This window comes from Mytilus edulis, chromosome 12 (genome assembly GCF_963676685.1).
Source record: "Mytilus edulis chromosome 12, xbMytEdul2.2, whole genome shotgun sequence".
NCBI lineage: Eukaryota > Metazoa > Mollusca > Bivalvia > Mytilida > Mytilidae > Mytilus > Mytilus edulis.
Genome location: NC_092355.1, coordinates 36,229,809 through 36,245,471, shown reverse-complemented (window position 1 = coordinate 36,245,471; position 15,663 = coordinate 36,229,809). Strand labels below are relative to the sequence as shown.

The following is a 15,663-nucleotide window of genomic DNA, read 5'->3' as shown; positions in this document are numbered from 1 at the left end:
TTTGAAATTGAGCCAGTTGATTTATATATTTTTTACCGATATTAGTACGATAATGATAATGCTAATTCACAGATTGGCAAACTAGATGATGATGATGAGGAGGACGGGATTCTGCGGCAAAATGAATGCATATTCGGGGTGAAAACATGTTAATAAATAATCAATATTTATCCTGATTGTACAAGACCGACATGCTGAGACGATTATTTAGCGTACTAGTTCACACAGACAAGGCCTAAAGGAAGATTTATCGACTTAATTTTGTTTAAGAAGAATTATAAAATAATGCAGATATGACCTTATATTCCTTAAATTCAACTCACAAAAATACCCGCACATTACAGTTTACGTGAATTATTAAAAAAAAATCGTAAAAAAAACTAATTCAAAGTGTTCAACATTTTTGGTATTTTTGGCATTTTTGAAAATCACAACGTCAAATGTATATTTTTTAACTTTATTTTAACTTAACTGTCTTGATCATTACAAATGAACGGTAGCATATTGCATGCTGAAATGTATATGGTGGATAGAACATACTATGAGCCATGTTCTCTGTAAACAAGTTTAGCTGTATTCTATATTTTTTTTATTTTTTTACTCTTACGTTTGGTGCTTTAACGGAGAAGCAGTGAAGAGCGCATAGAAAAGAAAACTCTAAAAAATCAGACTGTAGCTATCATACAGTCAATTTGCGTTTTCTGCAAAAAAAGATGAATTTAATATGATTTAAAATCAATCACAAAACGTAGTTTAATGAAAAAGGTAAACATATGATGCACAAACTATTGCAAAGTGCAATGCTTTACAGGTCTACTACTTAATATGATAAGATTATAAATATATCTCTCCTTCAAATATCGTACATTCGAACAAAGCCAAATCCATTGTATTTTAGATCAATTGGACAATTTTGTGGGTTAATTAAAAGTCAGTGGGATTCAAAAGTAACGTTTTGTTTATTTACTATCTTTAATATTTACTTTCAATGGTAAATAAAACCCAGCAAAGTCATTCCTATCTCACCACGTGTAGAATTCGTAACTTTATATGGTGAAAAAATGTGAACCTCGTGAAGTCATTGTAATATGCATAATATACTCCCGGTCTGTTAAAATCGGTTAAATGGTATAATTAGTTCTACTGAGTACAGTACACAGACAGGAAAACAAATCAACAAATCCAAAGAAAAAGCTAATGAATCCTGTTCTGTGCGTTCTGTATACTCAGTTGGCTATTGGAAATTTTAAAAAGTCCATTGAACAGAGATTGATTGTTTGTAATATAATTACATCATGCAATGTACATGAAGTGCATTGTTCATTACAAAGACTGCTGAACAGAACAAACCTAAACCTATAATGCATACTATACATAACTTATTGGTGAACCAACATATGATTTTGAAATCTGGAACCGCCTTTCTGTCGAATACCAATCTACAAAATGTAACTAGATAGATCGCAAATTTAAGCTACTCTGTGGTTTAAAAAAACTATTTTGAATGTTCCTAATTTCTTTTAATTTTTAGCCTATGTTTTTGACAACTATGTCAAATTGTTTTATTCTATTAACATACTGTATTGCAATATTTGCACACGGCATAACACTGAACTTGTCACAGTCGAAATATTTTAGCATACATTCAATTTGTAAGAACAAGCCTGTTGTGAATGTACCTTATTCCTTTATTTTGTAGAGCTTATAAGTGCGGCAAGTGCAGTGGATAAGTGCTTTAAATATCCACAGGATAAATTTAGCAATATTGAACACCATGTATCATCGTACAGTGGAGATAGGGACTAACCAAGCTGGCGTGAGCAATTTTGACCGTACACGGTAACGAAAATATTTGTTTTGTTCACAGAATATTAATGTGTACTTCCATCTAAACATAATTGTTGTTTTAAGACATGCTTTGGTCGTAGGTTGATGATTAGAGATGTCTCATTATTTTCCAAAATCAAGAACGATTACTAAAACCATGTGCAAATACTTCTGAAAGAAGTTGGCGCTCGTCTCTTCTATATAATATAATATAATTCAATATTTATTGCAACTCTTTTCCTGATAAAAATTCACTATGTGTATGTAATAAGTATAGTTGGTTCAATATATGACATTGAAATCTTTAACACATATCTTATTTTTCGATATTTTATCCCTAAAGAAGCGTTATGTACGGTGTTTAACTGACCACATAAATCCTTCGGTTACGTACATAGTTAAGTTGCTGCACACCGTACACACAAACTTTATTTTCATACTCGTTTATTACCCAAAAAGTTTCAAGGCATGAGTAATCACAGGTTGGTTTATGGTTGGTAACTATTACGTTTGACCTGTATTAGCTTTCTTTCAGAAAAAAACATGTAAATGTCTCGACAACTGTATCGAAATTGAAAGTTTCTGTTGACCTTCAATAAAATGTACACATAGTTATAATGTAAATAAAGCCATCAATTGACAGTTTTCGTTCCTATCGTTGATGTATCCATGTATCATGTATATTAATCGCAGGGCTGATGCAAAGAAAGATATGTCTATGACAAGCTCACGATACTAAAGGTATGCCTTCATTACAAGTAAAACAAGCAAGTACAAGGATTAACTTTAAATAAAATAAATTAAAGTAGATGAAAATAACTAAAATTATGAAAAGATATATACACACAAGCATAGTAAATTCATATGTTTAAAAAATAATTTTGGTGTATACATATGTTGAAATTATGTTTGAAGAGAGGGAGTTTTGTTTATATTTCATAGTTTTGTAGTATCAATGAATTTTACGGAGTTAATTATACGAAACTATTACCAGCATAATGTTATATTATAAAACGAATTTATATTCATGTATTACAGAAAGATGACCTTTGTCAGAGAACTTTAGTGGAGTAGGTTAGTTAAAGGTTTTTTTATTGTAATTTAAAAGTTCTTCTCTGCTTAAAAAAAAATACATTATTTTTTTTTATTAATTCCTAGATATTTAAAGAACTGTTTTTACAAAAATACTTAAATGTTGAACCTCCTTTTTCCATATGGGGTTTTCATAATTGTTAGAACGAATGTACTTACTTTGCAAAAACAATTTAACTACTGTATATCCGCTCCTATATTAAAGGAAATGATCAATTATCGTTTTTGTTTTCAAAATGTCGTAAATGTGTCATACACGTATAAAAATATAACAATTAGACAACCAAAAAAGTATATTCTATTTAACAAATGTACATGATTGTAGGTTGGAACTACTTTATATTGCCACTCTTAAAGGAATCTATGATGGATAGGGACAGATATTTTCTATTGCTATCGATTTTCTATGATCTATTTAAAAAGTCCTTGTAAATAACTTTTCGTGAGCAAGGTACCGTAAAAACACAGGATCTCCGATGTAATGAAAACATGTCGAACGGAAGTCACATGATATTAAACACATTCGCCACGGTAAAACATACCACCTTACATGTTTGCATAACTGTTCATTACATAAACATTTAAATCAAGGCAACAGTAGTATATCGCTGTTCGAAATTCACAAATCGATTGAGAAAAAAAAAACAAATCCGGGTTACAAGCTAAAACTGAGGGAACCCATCAAATATAAGAGGAGAACTATTCTATTTTATTCTTTCAATACGTTAGAATTGTTTTTTTCTTGAAAATTACAACCTAGAAATAACATAACGAGCACTGAAACCCCCCCCCCCAAAAAAAACCAAAAAAAAACACAAAGTTCATTTCATTCCTCAGCAATACAGGATTAAAACATATTCGATATTGTATTAACCTGAATGTTTTAAGTAAATCATAAGTTAAACTTCTATATAGAAAATATCGATTTAGATAAAAGATATTAATGCGATTCTAGTCTTTGATTTCTAGTGTAGTTTATTAATTAATTGGTGAGCTGTAGGAAGTTCGTATTTTTAATATTTTTTGTTGCAATTCGTTCGTTTGGATCATCCCTTTATGATAAGAATGATAAATGACTTTCCACTCGAATTCTACTTGAAGTTAGGCATTTTTGTAATATGCAATGTAAAAGCAGAATATGTATAATCATACCGTACACATATATTTAGTGTTTTACGTTTCAAATTTTAGAATAAACAATTGCAAAAAAATGTGAAGTTCTCAGTTTTCGCTCAAATTGCGGTTTTGTAAGACTTTTAAGAGAACTTTCATTATTATATCCTTATTGATAACGACACTTGGATTGCCTAGCTGATTTTCTTTGATCCTAACAGTTTGATTGGTTTGTTGTCAACTCAATATAGTCAGCATTAATCCATAGATTGAATCTTTGCTAAGTACAATATGCTGACATGAACCATATTAAACAGTATCAATTGAAATTAATGATATTGTGGAAGAACTTAATAAGTTCTGGACTTTAGGTCATACAACTGTACTCAAAAGTCTGAGTAAAAACTGTCTTCGCATATATATTTAATACAATATACTCTTATTACTTTTAAGTTCATCTTCAATAATTTCTGAAATGAAGAAGTTTGAAAGCATTGTGCAGATACCAAAAACAAATTATTATTATATGTCTGGTTCTTTTGGTTCATATAGTCTAGTGCTTGGTTTTGCTAGGTCTAATGGATTTCAATTGTCTTTTTATATCCGGAGTTTGGTATTTTTGTTAATAATTTTTTTTTATTGTTTTGTGGTCATATTTATCAATATCGAAAACTGCAATTCGCAGTTCAAACCTGTAACAACATGTTTGGGTGCCTTATCAATGTTTATATTTCTTTAATTTGCCCTTTAATACTCTTCCTTTCTCTAAAAACATATAAAGTAAATATATATTGTCATTTCAGATTACATACACTGGTTCAAGTATGAATCCTGCCAGATCACTCGGTAGTGCTGTCGCCTCAAACAGTTTTAGCGATCACTGGGTAGGTCATGTGACAAATTCTGTGAAGGTTTAACCCTTACAAGTATTCGTGTACACAAACAATTTTCACAGTGAATTACAACACTTCTGTTTTAAAACTTGTTTAATTTTCGTTTTATTGGTGAATCCTAACCGATGGTCTTGTAACTGCATACCTTTATAATGTAAAGAAGCAACAACGAAAACGTGACATATTCTTATTTTTCATCACCATCACCAAAACACAATTTTGTCATGAATCCATTGTTGTCCTTTGTTTAATATGCACATAGACCAAAGTGAGCGACACAGGATCTTTAGAGCCTCTAGTCTTTTTTTTTATCATTTATATATAAAATATACACACGCATTTTGTATATGCTTACATAGTCTTGCCTATGGATGCTTTCAATCCTTCTTTTACTGGTTACATTTTAAACATTACATTATTTTGAAAAGATGTTCGTTTTGGTTTTGGACCCGGAATTGTATTTGATTAATAGGGTATATGACAGTTGTGTTTTTCATTCTTTTGATGTGTTTGAGCTTTTGATTTTGCCATTTAATTTGGGACTTTAAGTTTTGAATTTCCTCGGAGTTCAGTAATATTGTGAATTTACATTTTTCACCAATTTATGGGTATTAAACAGCGGTATATGTCTTTTGCCTTTTTCTATTCCCCTTTACGGCCATTTTCGCTGATCTGAAATTATCTTGTTTCTTTCGTAACATGTCCTGATTTAGTAATTATATTTATTATACCCACTACATAATTTATGAGTTTGACTGTCCCTTTGGTATCTTTCGTCCCTCTTTGTTCGCAATCACAGAAAGTAAGCTCAGCGTACTTTTTCTGCAGATTTAAACATTGGAATTTTGTTTTTCGCTAAACTAAGAAAGACAACTTTTATTAATAAAAAATCTAAATTGTTGTGAACTATTTTTTGAAAAAAAAGTTATCTGTCATATCTGGTTAAAATTTACTATAAAGAAAAGAAAAAGATACTTCTATTCCAGTTGATAGTTTTCGAAAATAAATTAAAATTTCGTGGATAATAAGACAAGGTTAGAGTATAATGATCATGCTTGCTTTGTCGAATACTTAAAAAAAAAAGAAAAAAAGAGGAAGATGGTAAACCTTAAAACCATAGTGTTAAGCTTCGATTTTACTATACCAACTTATATTACAGGTTTATTGGGTTGCTCCTATACTTGGTGGAGTTATTGCAGCAGTTTTATATAAATTCCTTTTCTCTCCATTCCGTAACGCTATTCCGATAGACGAAGCAGTAAACGAATTATGTGAGTATCTATCATCTTTGTATGGTTTTAAGTTAGATATTAGAAATGCCTATCTCATATATAATATATTTTTTCTCAGTTCAACGCGTGAAGATTGATACAAAAACACAGTGACCTGTCTTATTATTTGGTATGAATAGACTTGGGTTTCGTATACAGATGAATTTAGAATGTTAACCTTTAACTAGAATTACATAAATATTTTAATGCTGTACATTGTAGTATGAGCCTTTTTTTGAAATTAAAATGTCCGAATAGCACAAACAAAGATGACACTGAATCGTAAAAGTTTCAATGTTGGTGGTAATTTTAAGTCAGGTGTTGACAAAACTTAATATGCTTCGAAAGACAAAGAATTTTCTACCACAGGGATAGTTATCTTAAGTCAGCTGTATCCCGAATAAAAGAAATGAAATTTAAAGACCAAATAAAGTTCACAGTTTTCGAAATACTAAGGATTGTCTACCACAGGAATAGATAACTTTAAGTTAGCTATATCCCGAATAATTTTAATTCTTACATCCAACTAACAATAATGTAGACTAGATTAAAAAGTGCAATCCATTTTCGTTTTTGAATTCGAGCGTCACTGATGAGTCTTTTGTAGACGAAACGCGCTTCTGGCGTATATACAAAATTTAATGCTGGTATCTATGATGAGTTTATTTACAACCACTGGGTCGATGCCACTGCTGGTGGTGTTTTAATTCCCCGAAGGTATCACCAGCCTAGTAGTCAGAACTTCTGTGCTGACATGCATTATAATTGATATGGTCATATTTATAAATAAACTGTTTATAAAATATTGAATTTTTGAAATACATGAAATACTAAGCCTTTTCTACCGCAGGAATAGATTACTTTAGCTGTATTTGACAGTACTTTTAGGAATTTTGGTCCTCAATGCTCTTTAACTTCTTACTTTATTTTGCCTTTTTAAAATTTATTTGAGGATTCGAGCTACACTGATGAACTTTTTAATAGACGAAACCCACGTCTAGTATATATACAAAATTTAATCCTGGTATATATGATGAGTTTATTCACACGATACAGTCATAATTAGTATTGTTCTTTTTTTCAGTGCAAGATGGTGACATGATTGTTATTCCAAAAGATTACTTTACTGGACGAAGTCAACAAAAGATACAAACTGTCAACAGTCAATTATAAGATATTATTTTTATAATAAACATTCTCGTATTGGCATCTATAAATATAAAGTTATTAGATAAATCACTGTCTAATTGTAGGAAGTACACTACTGAAATTCAAGAAAACTTTTTTCCTAACATAAAGCTTGTAACCCATAAGCCAAAATGTAGATGTGTCCGTTAGCCTGTCTTTCTTTTCTCTTTATTGATATACGCATTTAACAAACTGTAATTGAAGGTGGGAAAAGGTATCATAGATTGTAAATATGTGAAGATTTGAAATAAATGAATAACTTAGTTTGTTAGAATTGTAACATATTCTTCATAATTCCCTCTTAAAATCTTCATTCCTTCTTGTACAGAATTGCAAGTAAGCCTTCGAAGATAACACAGTAATATACACTCCTGTGTTGGGTTCAATAGAGCAATCATTTTATGCTACAATAGTAGTTTTGGGGTTGGAAACATGTAAACAAACAAATGTGTATTTATTACATTAAAGTGCTTTTTTACATCGTGTCCATATTAGGAAAATCAACAATTCTATGTTCTTTTTGCTGATTAAAAAACTACAGTTATACATTTATTTATGAGCGTAAAAGTTCTGTTATCAATTCAGAAGGGATATATAGAGTTGTTATTAAATATGAGCCAGTCCCTGCGAAAAGGTACAAAAACGAAAATTTTACGAAATTCTAAAAAGTGTGCATAATAATTGGTAGTAGACTTGTGATTTATAAAATACATTTATTTTTCCTCATATCCTTAAGCCGTGAGCTACACGCACCTGGAAGTGTTGAGACCCCCCCCCCCCCCTCATTAGTTTTATCAAGATTTTTAATGAATTATTTCATATACTGTTAACCAACTTAATTTCGCGGATACTTTATTTCGCGTTTTACCCTTTCTTGACCACTTCGCGGCTATTTAATTTCGCGATTTTCTGATTTACTTGATGAAATTTAATAAGCAAAGATCCAAGGTTGACATATTCGCGACGATTTATATTCGCATTATTTTTCTACTCGCGAAAGTCGCGAAAATAAATCGCTCGTGAAAATAAGTTGGTTTACAGTATTTCAATCATTTTCAAAGTACAGTTTAAATGGCTTGATTTGCCAATTGATAATGTTAACCACGGTAGCAGTGGGGATAAGGCTCTCGTTTACGATGCTGATATCAATGCAATCAGACCGGGCAACGGTTCGAATCCCGTGCAACGAAGGTTGATTTATATAATATTAAATAACTTAACTTAACTTATAATATTAAATAACTTAACTTAACTTAATATTAAATAACTTTACTTAATATTAAATAACTTAACTTAAAATTCTATTTCTAAAACACAAGAGGTCATAGTTTTTGTATTTTCCCTCATGTTTTAATGTTGTCTTACTTTTCATAAAGCGATAAAACTGAAGAAAATTATTGATTTTTGTCTCTCTAGTGTCATAAAATTTGATGTTCTGGTCGGTATGGCATTAGTCCGGGGAACAAATGGTTTTACACTTGCTCAAAAACCAAAAATCAGATTTTTCTACGTCTTTTGCTGTTTTAATTGACAAATTCGGGATAGAATTGACAATCTTATGAATGTTTAAATTAATTTAATTTTTTTTCGGATAAAATCGTTTTTCAAAAAAATTATAACAAACTTTCATAACGTGTCCTGAAAAGTTTATCAAAAGGACTGTTTGTACCTTTTCGCATGGACTGGCTCATAATAGATGTATTATTGGTGCTCATATTTAGTATGATAAATAGGAGCTTATCCTAGCAAAGCTAGTCATGAAACAAACATTCAAATGCACTAAAATGTATGTTCATAAACATTTCATCATCACTAATAAACTGTATAGAAACTAATACTTGTGACGTCATATAATATATACATTTTTTAGAAACTATAACGCTGATTTATGAAATGAAACTTATATCATACATTATATCAAAACGGAATCATTGAAATTAAATCTGTTTGTGTCTGTTAAAAAAAAAATCGGACTAAAATAAAAAGGGACAAGGAAACTATTTTATTTCGCTTTTGAATTGTTATGAAAGTCGAAAGATGTTTTTCAATTACATAACGATAACCAAAGCTAAGAAAGGTACTATTTGAAATAAGATGTAGATTTTTTTTCAGAAGGTTAAAATTGTAATGCTCAAATTATGTGAACACTGTCTTTATTTTATATGTTATTAATAAGAGAAAATGTTATCCATTTGTTACATTATAATATCGTATATACATATATTCCAATGGAAAAATGTCTGTTTTATATATATAGAATGTTTTACTTTAAGTTTTAAACTGGGATGTATAAAAGAAAAGTAGTTTTTGTTACTATGTTTTTTTTAATGAACAGCATGCATTGTATCTTCGTTATGACAATTGATAGGTTTTATATGCATTAATTGATGACAGAAAAAAGAATGAAATAATTAGGAAAATAAATAAAACACAGCAGTACCTATCAAGTTAATGCGAAGACTTCCAATTTAATAAAATCTTGATTTTTTAAAGTTATTATTCTTTTTTTTATACCAGGCTTGGGATAAACATTATTTGGTTTTGTCATTATATCATAGTGTACATGGTGTAGGAATAAAATTAGACGTTGGTCATATATCCACGAAGCAGCAACCCAACAACACAAATATGTTTGACATTAATAGGTCACCAATCGAGTTTTTTAAGGTTTTCAAATAAGATTTCAATTATATATATTTTGTAAAGACTTCTACGTGTTCTAATAGATAATTTTTGAAGAGACTAGCACGGTGAAAAGAAGGTAAACATAACAAAAGCCTAGAACAATTAGAAAAGATTAATTTTTGACAATTTTGTGTCCCCTGTTTACGCATGCAATCACATATAAATGTAACATGATTAATGTTAAAAGAACAATTACACTAACATTATAATGTTTTTATTATCATGTTCTTTTCATCGTAATTCCACTTAAATAGATAAACAATTGATGTTTTTTTCAAACAATGTTTGTCTTGTTACTTATGTAATATATGTAGATATACAGTTATATTTTATAATTTTATTTTATTTCTTTTATAATAAAGTAACAATTAACATGTAACAGATTTAAGTTTTATTCGAAGATAAAATAGAGACGAATGATACCATAAGCAGAAGAATCGCCTTTTCAGAACGTAAAAGACTATGGGCAATATTGTTCGTACACCACGATGAAAATAACGTCACGTCATTGGTTGAATTTCAATTGTTTAGAACGATTTTCACCAATCACAACGTTTTGGTGTACGCTTTTGAACATATTACTCCAAATGCATTAGATTCTGATACGGCGATTTAAAAAAAACAGTGTTTGAAGAGAGACCGTTGAGATCATAATACAAACGAAAACATAAACAACAGCTACTATATTACTACTTTATTTTTAATATTGATTAATTTACGGACCTCAACAAATTTGAATAACTTGCAACAATCGGCTATGCTTAGAAAACTCATTATTCGATAACAAACTGACCACGTCATGTTGTTAACAAAAACCGACGAAAAGACAAACGTTCAACGTGGTCTACAAAACCCCTCTCAGAAAAGCAAAAGCATAAGTAACGTAAAACAAAAACATACTACCTTGGGTAAAACGAGTTGTTCAGAAAGGTAAGCACATTCTTCTCCACATGTGGAATGGTACAAACCAGAATTAAACGGACTACTATAGAATTTAATGTAGCACATAATGGCTAATATTAGTAATAATCAGTATGCTGAATATCTCTGGTTTGTTGTTCACAATTTCGGCCAATTATTATTATAAGAGATTTTTATTATAGAGTTTACAGCAAAATCTAAAACAAGTGAATGTGTATGATTTTAGCACTGCTAATGATAGGTTTAAGAAGAAACACAGAAGAAAATAAGCAACAAAATTGTCATTGTACTTGGTATTGTCAGAAAATTTGTCCGTTTCATCATGCTATTCATCAATAAATAATAGTAAAATTACAAAAATGCTGAAGTCCGAGGAAAAATTAAAACGGAAAGTCCCTAATCAAATTGCAAAATCCAAAGAACAAACACATCAAAAGGTAACAATTGACATATTCCTGACAGTACAGTCGTTTTCTAATTAATGAAATAGTGGATTGATCCTGGTTTCATAGCTAGCTAAACCTCTGAATTGAATGACAGTGGCACCAAATTCCATTATATTGGCAACGATCCGTAAGAGACAAATGCCAAATTAAAACATTCAGATGATACAAATATGACGAACACAAACATATAGAAATCTGAAAAATCACTTGTAACAGATAACACATTGATTCCCTGAAATATAAACAATAATGCAGGGTATGAAGTAAATAACAAAATAACCGATCAATCTGTACAAAACTTAAAGAACAGTTTTCTTACCATGTTTGTATCTTCGCAAGCTTAGACATTTTGCCTATTTATTAAAGGAGGGACGAAATATACCAAGCGGATAGTCAGACTCATAAATCGAAAATGAACTGACAACGCCTGACTAAAAATGAAAGAAGACGAACAGAAAATCAATAGAACACATGACACAATATAGAAAACTAAGGAAATAAAAACACGTATAAGTCGAATTTGACCTTCATTTTGTATCTGTATTTTTTGCGTCTTCTGGGTTTTAATTGACTCGTTGGTTCCTTTACTTCTTGTTCAAAAACGTCAAAAGTTCACAGAAAATGACATTTTACGACCGGCTATCGCTCATTGACCTTACGTCTTCGATACATTTAGCACAAGGGTTCCATATGTAAAAAACTTATATGTAAAAGAAGAAACAAATGATTAAACAGAAAATAAATTAATATCACCCAAACCTTGATAAATCACTTTCAGATAATTTAAAAAAAACAATCCAAAAGAATACTGGAATGTTCAAAAGGAATTAAAAAGAAACCAAATTTCGAGGAAGATATTCCTGAAATTTTGATGAATGAAAATAAAATCATAAAACAATTTCAGGATCAAGATACAACAGCATCAACCGATAAATCCTTTTTAAATAAAACTAATTGACATTCTAAAGGATAATATTGATTTGAAAATCGAAACTGATGCACCAATTACAATTGATGAGGTAAAACTGGTCATGTCAAACCTTAAAGTAAACGAATCAGCAGGTCCAGATAGAACTATTAATGAAGAACTCAAACATTCACAACATGTGCTAGCTATTTATATTGTAAAAATTTTAAATTTGATTTTAAAGACAGATAAGGAACCAGATTTATGGAAATTATCTTTATATAAAAAAGTGACAATGGAAACAAATTATGGCAACTTATATTTATCTCTTTCCACAAGCGTCACAAGCAATGAACGCCTGTAACAAAACAATGATCGTCAGAATGGTCCATTAATTTTGTTGGGCATATTTTGACACAATCCTAGAAAAATGATTGTACTTGAATTTCAGATTTGTCATAAAAGAGGCGTATGGTGCAGTTTCCTTTGTTGACGGTTTTGGTGACAAACTATGAAGGTAAAAACTACTGTTAACTAGGAAAGTTTGTGTTTTACCTGATTCCAACCACCATACAATAAAGTGCTTATGAATGGATTATATCGTATTTTCTACAAAGTAATAAAGCTGCAATGTTTCTTTTCATGAGCACATATCTTATGAGGTAAGATTGATTAATAGGATATTTTTAAACTTTCAAAAATCTCTGCTTTTCGATCAAAAAATTAAAAAAAATAATCCGGATAGTTGTGTCGCGTCCATGATTGGGCTGAATACCTAGTTTTCCTGTAATATGTTGAACTTGATATTAATTGTTTTTGTTGATGTTTTATTGTTTCATTGAATTATTTGGGTGTCCGTTATTCTTTTTTAAGGTTGTGTTAATATGATTTTTTTTATACATGTGTTAGAAGCAACATAAGTTTTTCAGTTGTTTCTTTAAGAAAACGGGTTTCGACAAAAACCCAAAAAGATAACAACACTTGAAAGTCCGTTGACATTTAACATTTCAAAGAATCAAACATTAAATTTTATCCCTTAAATAGTGTTATTTTCTTAAATGCGAAAGTGGAATAGTTAATTATTTTTTTTACCATAATTTACAGTAATTTGAGGTATTTTGACACAGTTGATTGGTGTAATGATAAAATGTTCCCGAAATTGCGTGGATGATTGAGACTTTATTTCATTCATAGGTGTACATCTATTGTCCGTTCTAGTCGCTTAAAAATTGTTTATAATAAAAGTGGTTATGATACGTAAGTCAATATAACAAAGTAGTATTTACAGTGCGCACTGCAATTTGAAATACAGAACCTTTTCAAAAACCTAAAGACAATCATTTTTCTTAGTTCTTTAATTTCAAAATCAGATATATTTAAGATTTCCTGTCTCTCTTTTACCCACTCATCAGTCAGTCAGCACTTACATTTCCCAGGTAGCTTTTGATAGAGGATACTACATAAACCTGAATGTTCCTTTCATACTTTGACTTTTTTGTTGATACAGATTGAAAACTACAAACAACAATCTATGACAAACTTTGGATTGCGATTTTTACTTTCCAATTGTCAATTTCCCCATATTTCAATGTACTGCATCCCTTTTCGCCATTGTAAAGTGTGCACATATCTTAAATGATACCCTACGCTGTTATGAGTTAAGTCAATACATACTTCATGAGAAAGGTTGTACCCCTGACAACTTTAAACAGGCTGCATACACTGCATGAAATGATACGTTTACAAAGTTTATTCATAAATTAAATTTCTAGTTTTGAATATAAGGTCTGATTTATGAAGAATTATTTCAGTAGTTTATGAAAGTTTAATAATTTTTTTAAATTTCTTATTTTTTTAAGTTTAATTCCGATTTATGGGTTATTAAACTTGTTATTTATTTGAAAAATAATAGCAGTTTAAATTTGTTATTTAAAAGGTTTAAATCTAGTTTATCACCGTTAAATTTTTCGTTTAAATATACGTTTATTTTTTATCAAAACTACTAATTACAGACGATTTAACTGAAATTTAATTTAGATTAAATAACAAGTTTATACTGATCAATTTTTGTTCGGTAAATTTGAAATTTAATGCCAGTTTTGGTATACGTTTATTTTTTATCGAAACTACTAATATCAGACGCTGTAACTGAAATTTAATTTAGATTAAATAACAAGTTTATACGGATCAATTTTTGTTCGGTAAATTTGAAATTTAATGCCAGTTTTGGTAACGTGTTTTACATTGTTTTATCGGGGCCATTTATAGCTGACTATGCGGTATGGGCTTTGCTCATTGTTGAAGGCCGAACGGTGACCTATAGTTGTTAATGTCTGTGTCATTTTGGTCTTTTATGGATAGTTGTCTCATTGGCAATCATACCACATCTTCTTTTTTATATCATGTTTCTTGTTTAATTTCAATGATGAAGTAATTCTTCTTCTTAAGGGTCAACAAGGCTTCACTACTGTCATATGAATACATGTTGTACAAAATAAAATGGAGCGAAAACGTTATTAAGAAAACAAGACGACTTTACGATCGGGCTTATTATAATTGTTCAAAAGGAAGAAGAAGAAAAAAGAAACTTTCGTTGAAAAAATATTTACAACTTACGTAAATCAATATTAATTTTAAATCTTGAAAATCCCCAAACCTTTAGAGATTTTCAAGTAAGTTAAGGTCTTCGTCAGATTTCCATGGACGTTCTGGTTATCTTTTATCCCAGTAACAGAAAATACAAAACACAACAAATAACAAGACCTTGGATAATGGCTAAATTTCATTGATTGATTTTTATCGTCTTTTATAAGGAATAATTCAGTTATGAATAGTTTAAACAACATGTATTTATCGAAGTACATATGTACATATCAACAACACAAATAGAATATATTTTTAGATACAAGCAGTTTTGATTATCCCCCTTATTATAAACTAAATATATTTTGACATTTTGACATTTTTCTTTCATTTGATATTTATGATAATCATATATATACGAAATTTACTTCTATACAGTGCACTTTGTCAGATATTTTTTTAAATATCGTATTACTTTTTTGATAATATTTATGATGGGATGTAACTCTTTTTGTCAACAATCATATCTGTTTCAGAGGAAAATATTTATTTTAAAAATAAGTTATCTCCCATTACATTGGAAAAGCGTAAAGATTTAAGATTATACATTTTAAAATTTGTCTTTCTTTTTAATATATTCAACACAGTTTTACAGATGGGTGGATAATTCTTTAAAAAAAAATAACCAAATGTGCCGCATACTAGTATAAAAGGGCACACTAAAAAAAAGTAAAAGC

At 29.8% G+C, this 15,663-nt stretch overlaps 1 protein-coding gene across 1 annotated transcript; it reads left to right on the top strand.

Annotated features, from left to right (window-relative positions):
- The first annotated feature begins 4,798 nt into the window (after window positions 1-4,798).
- LOC139498364 (aquaporin-1-like) lies at window positions 4,799-9,188 on the top strand. Its single transcript, XM_071286746.1, has 3 exons — window positions 4,799-4,916; window positions 6,085-6,196; window positions 7,281-9,188. Exons 1-3 carry the CDS (start codon window positions 4,857-4,859, stop codon window positions 7,367-7,369), a joined length of 261 nt encoding a protein of 86 aa, XP_071142847.1. The 5' UTR covers window positions 4,799-4,856; the 3' UTR covers window positions 7,370-9,188.
- Window positions 9,189-15,663: the final 6,475 nt, after the last annotated feature.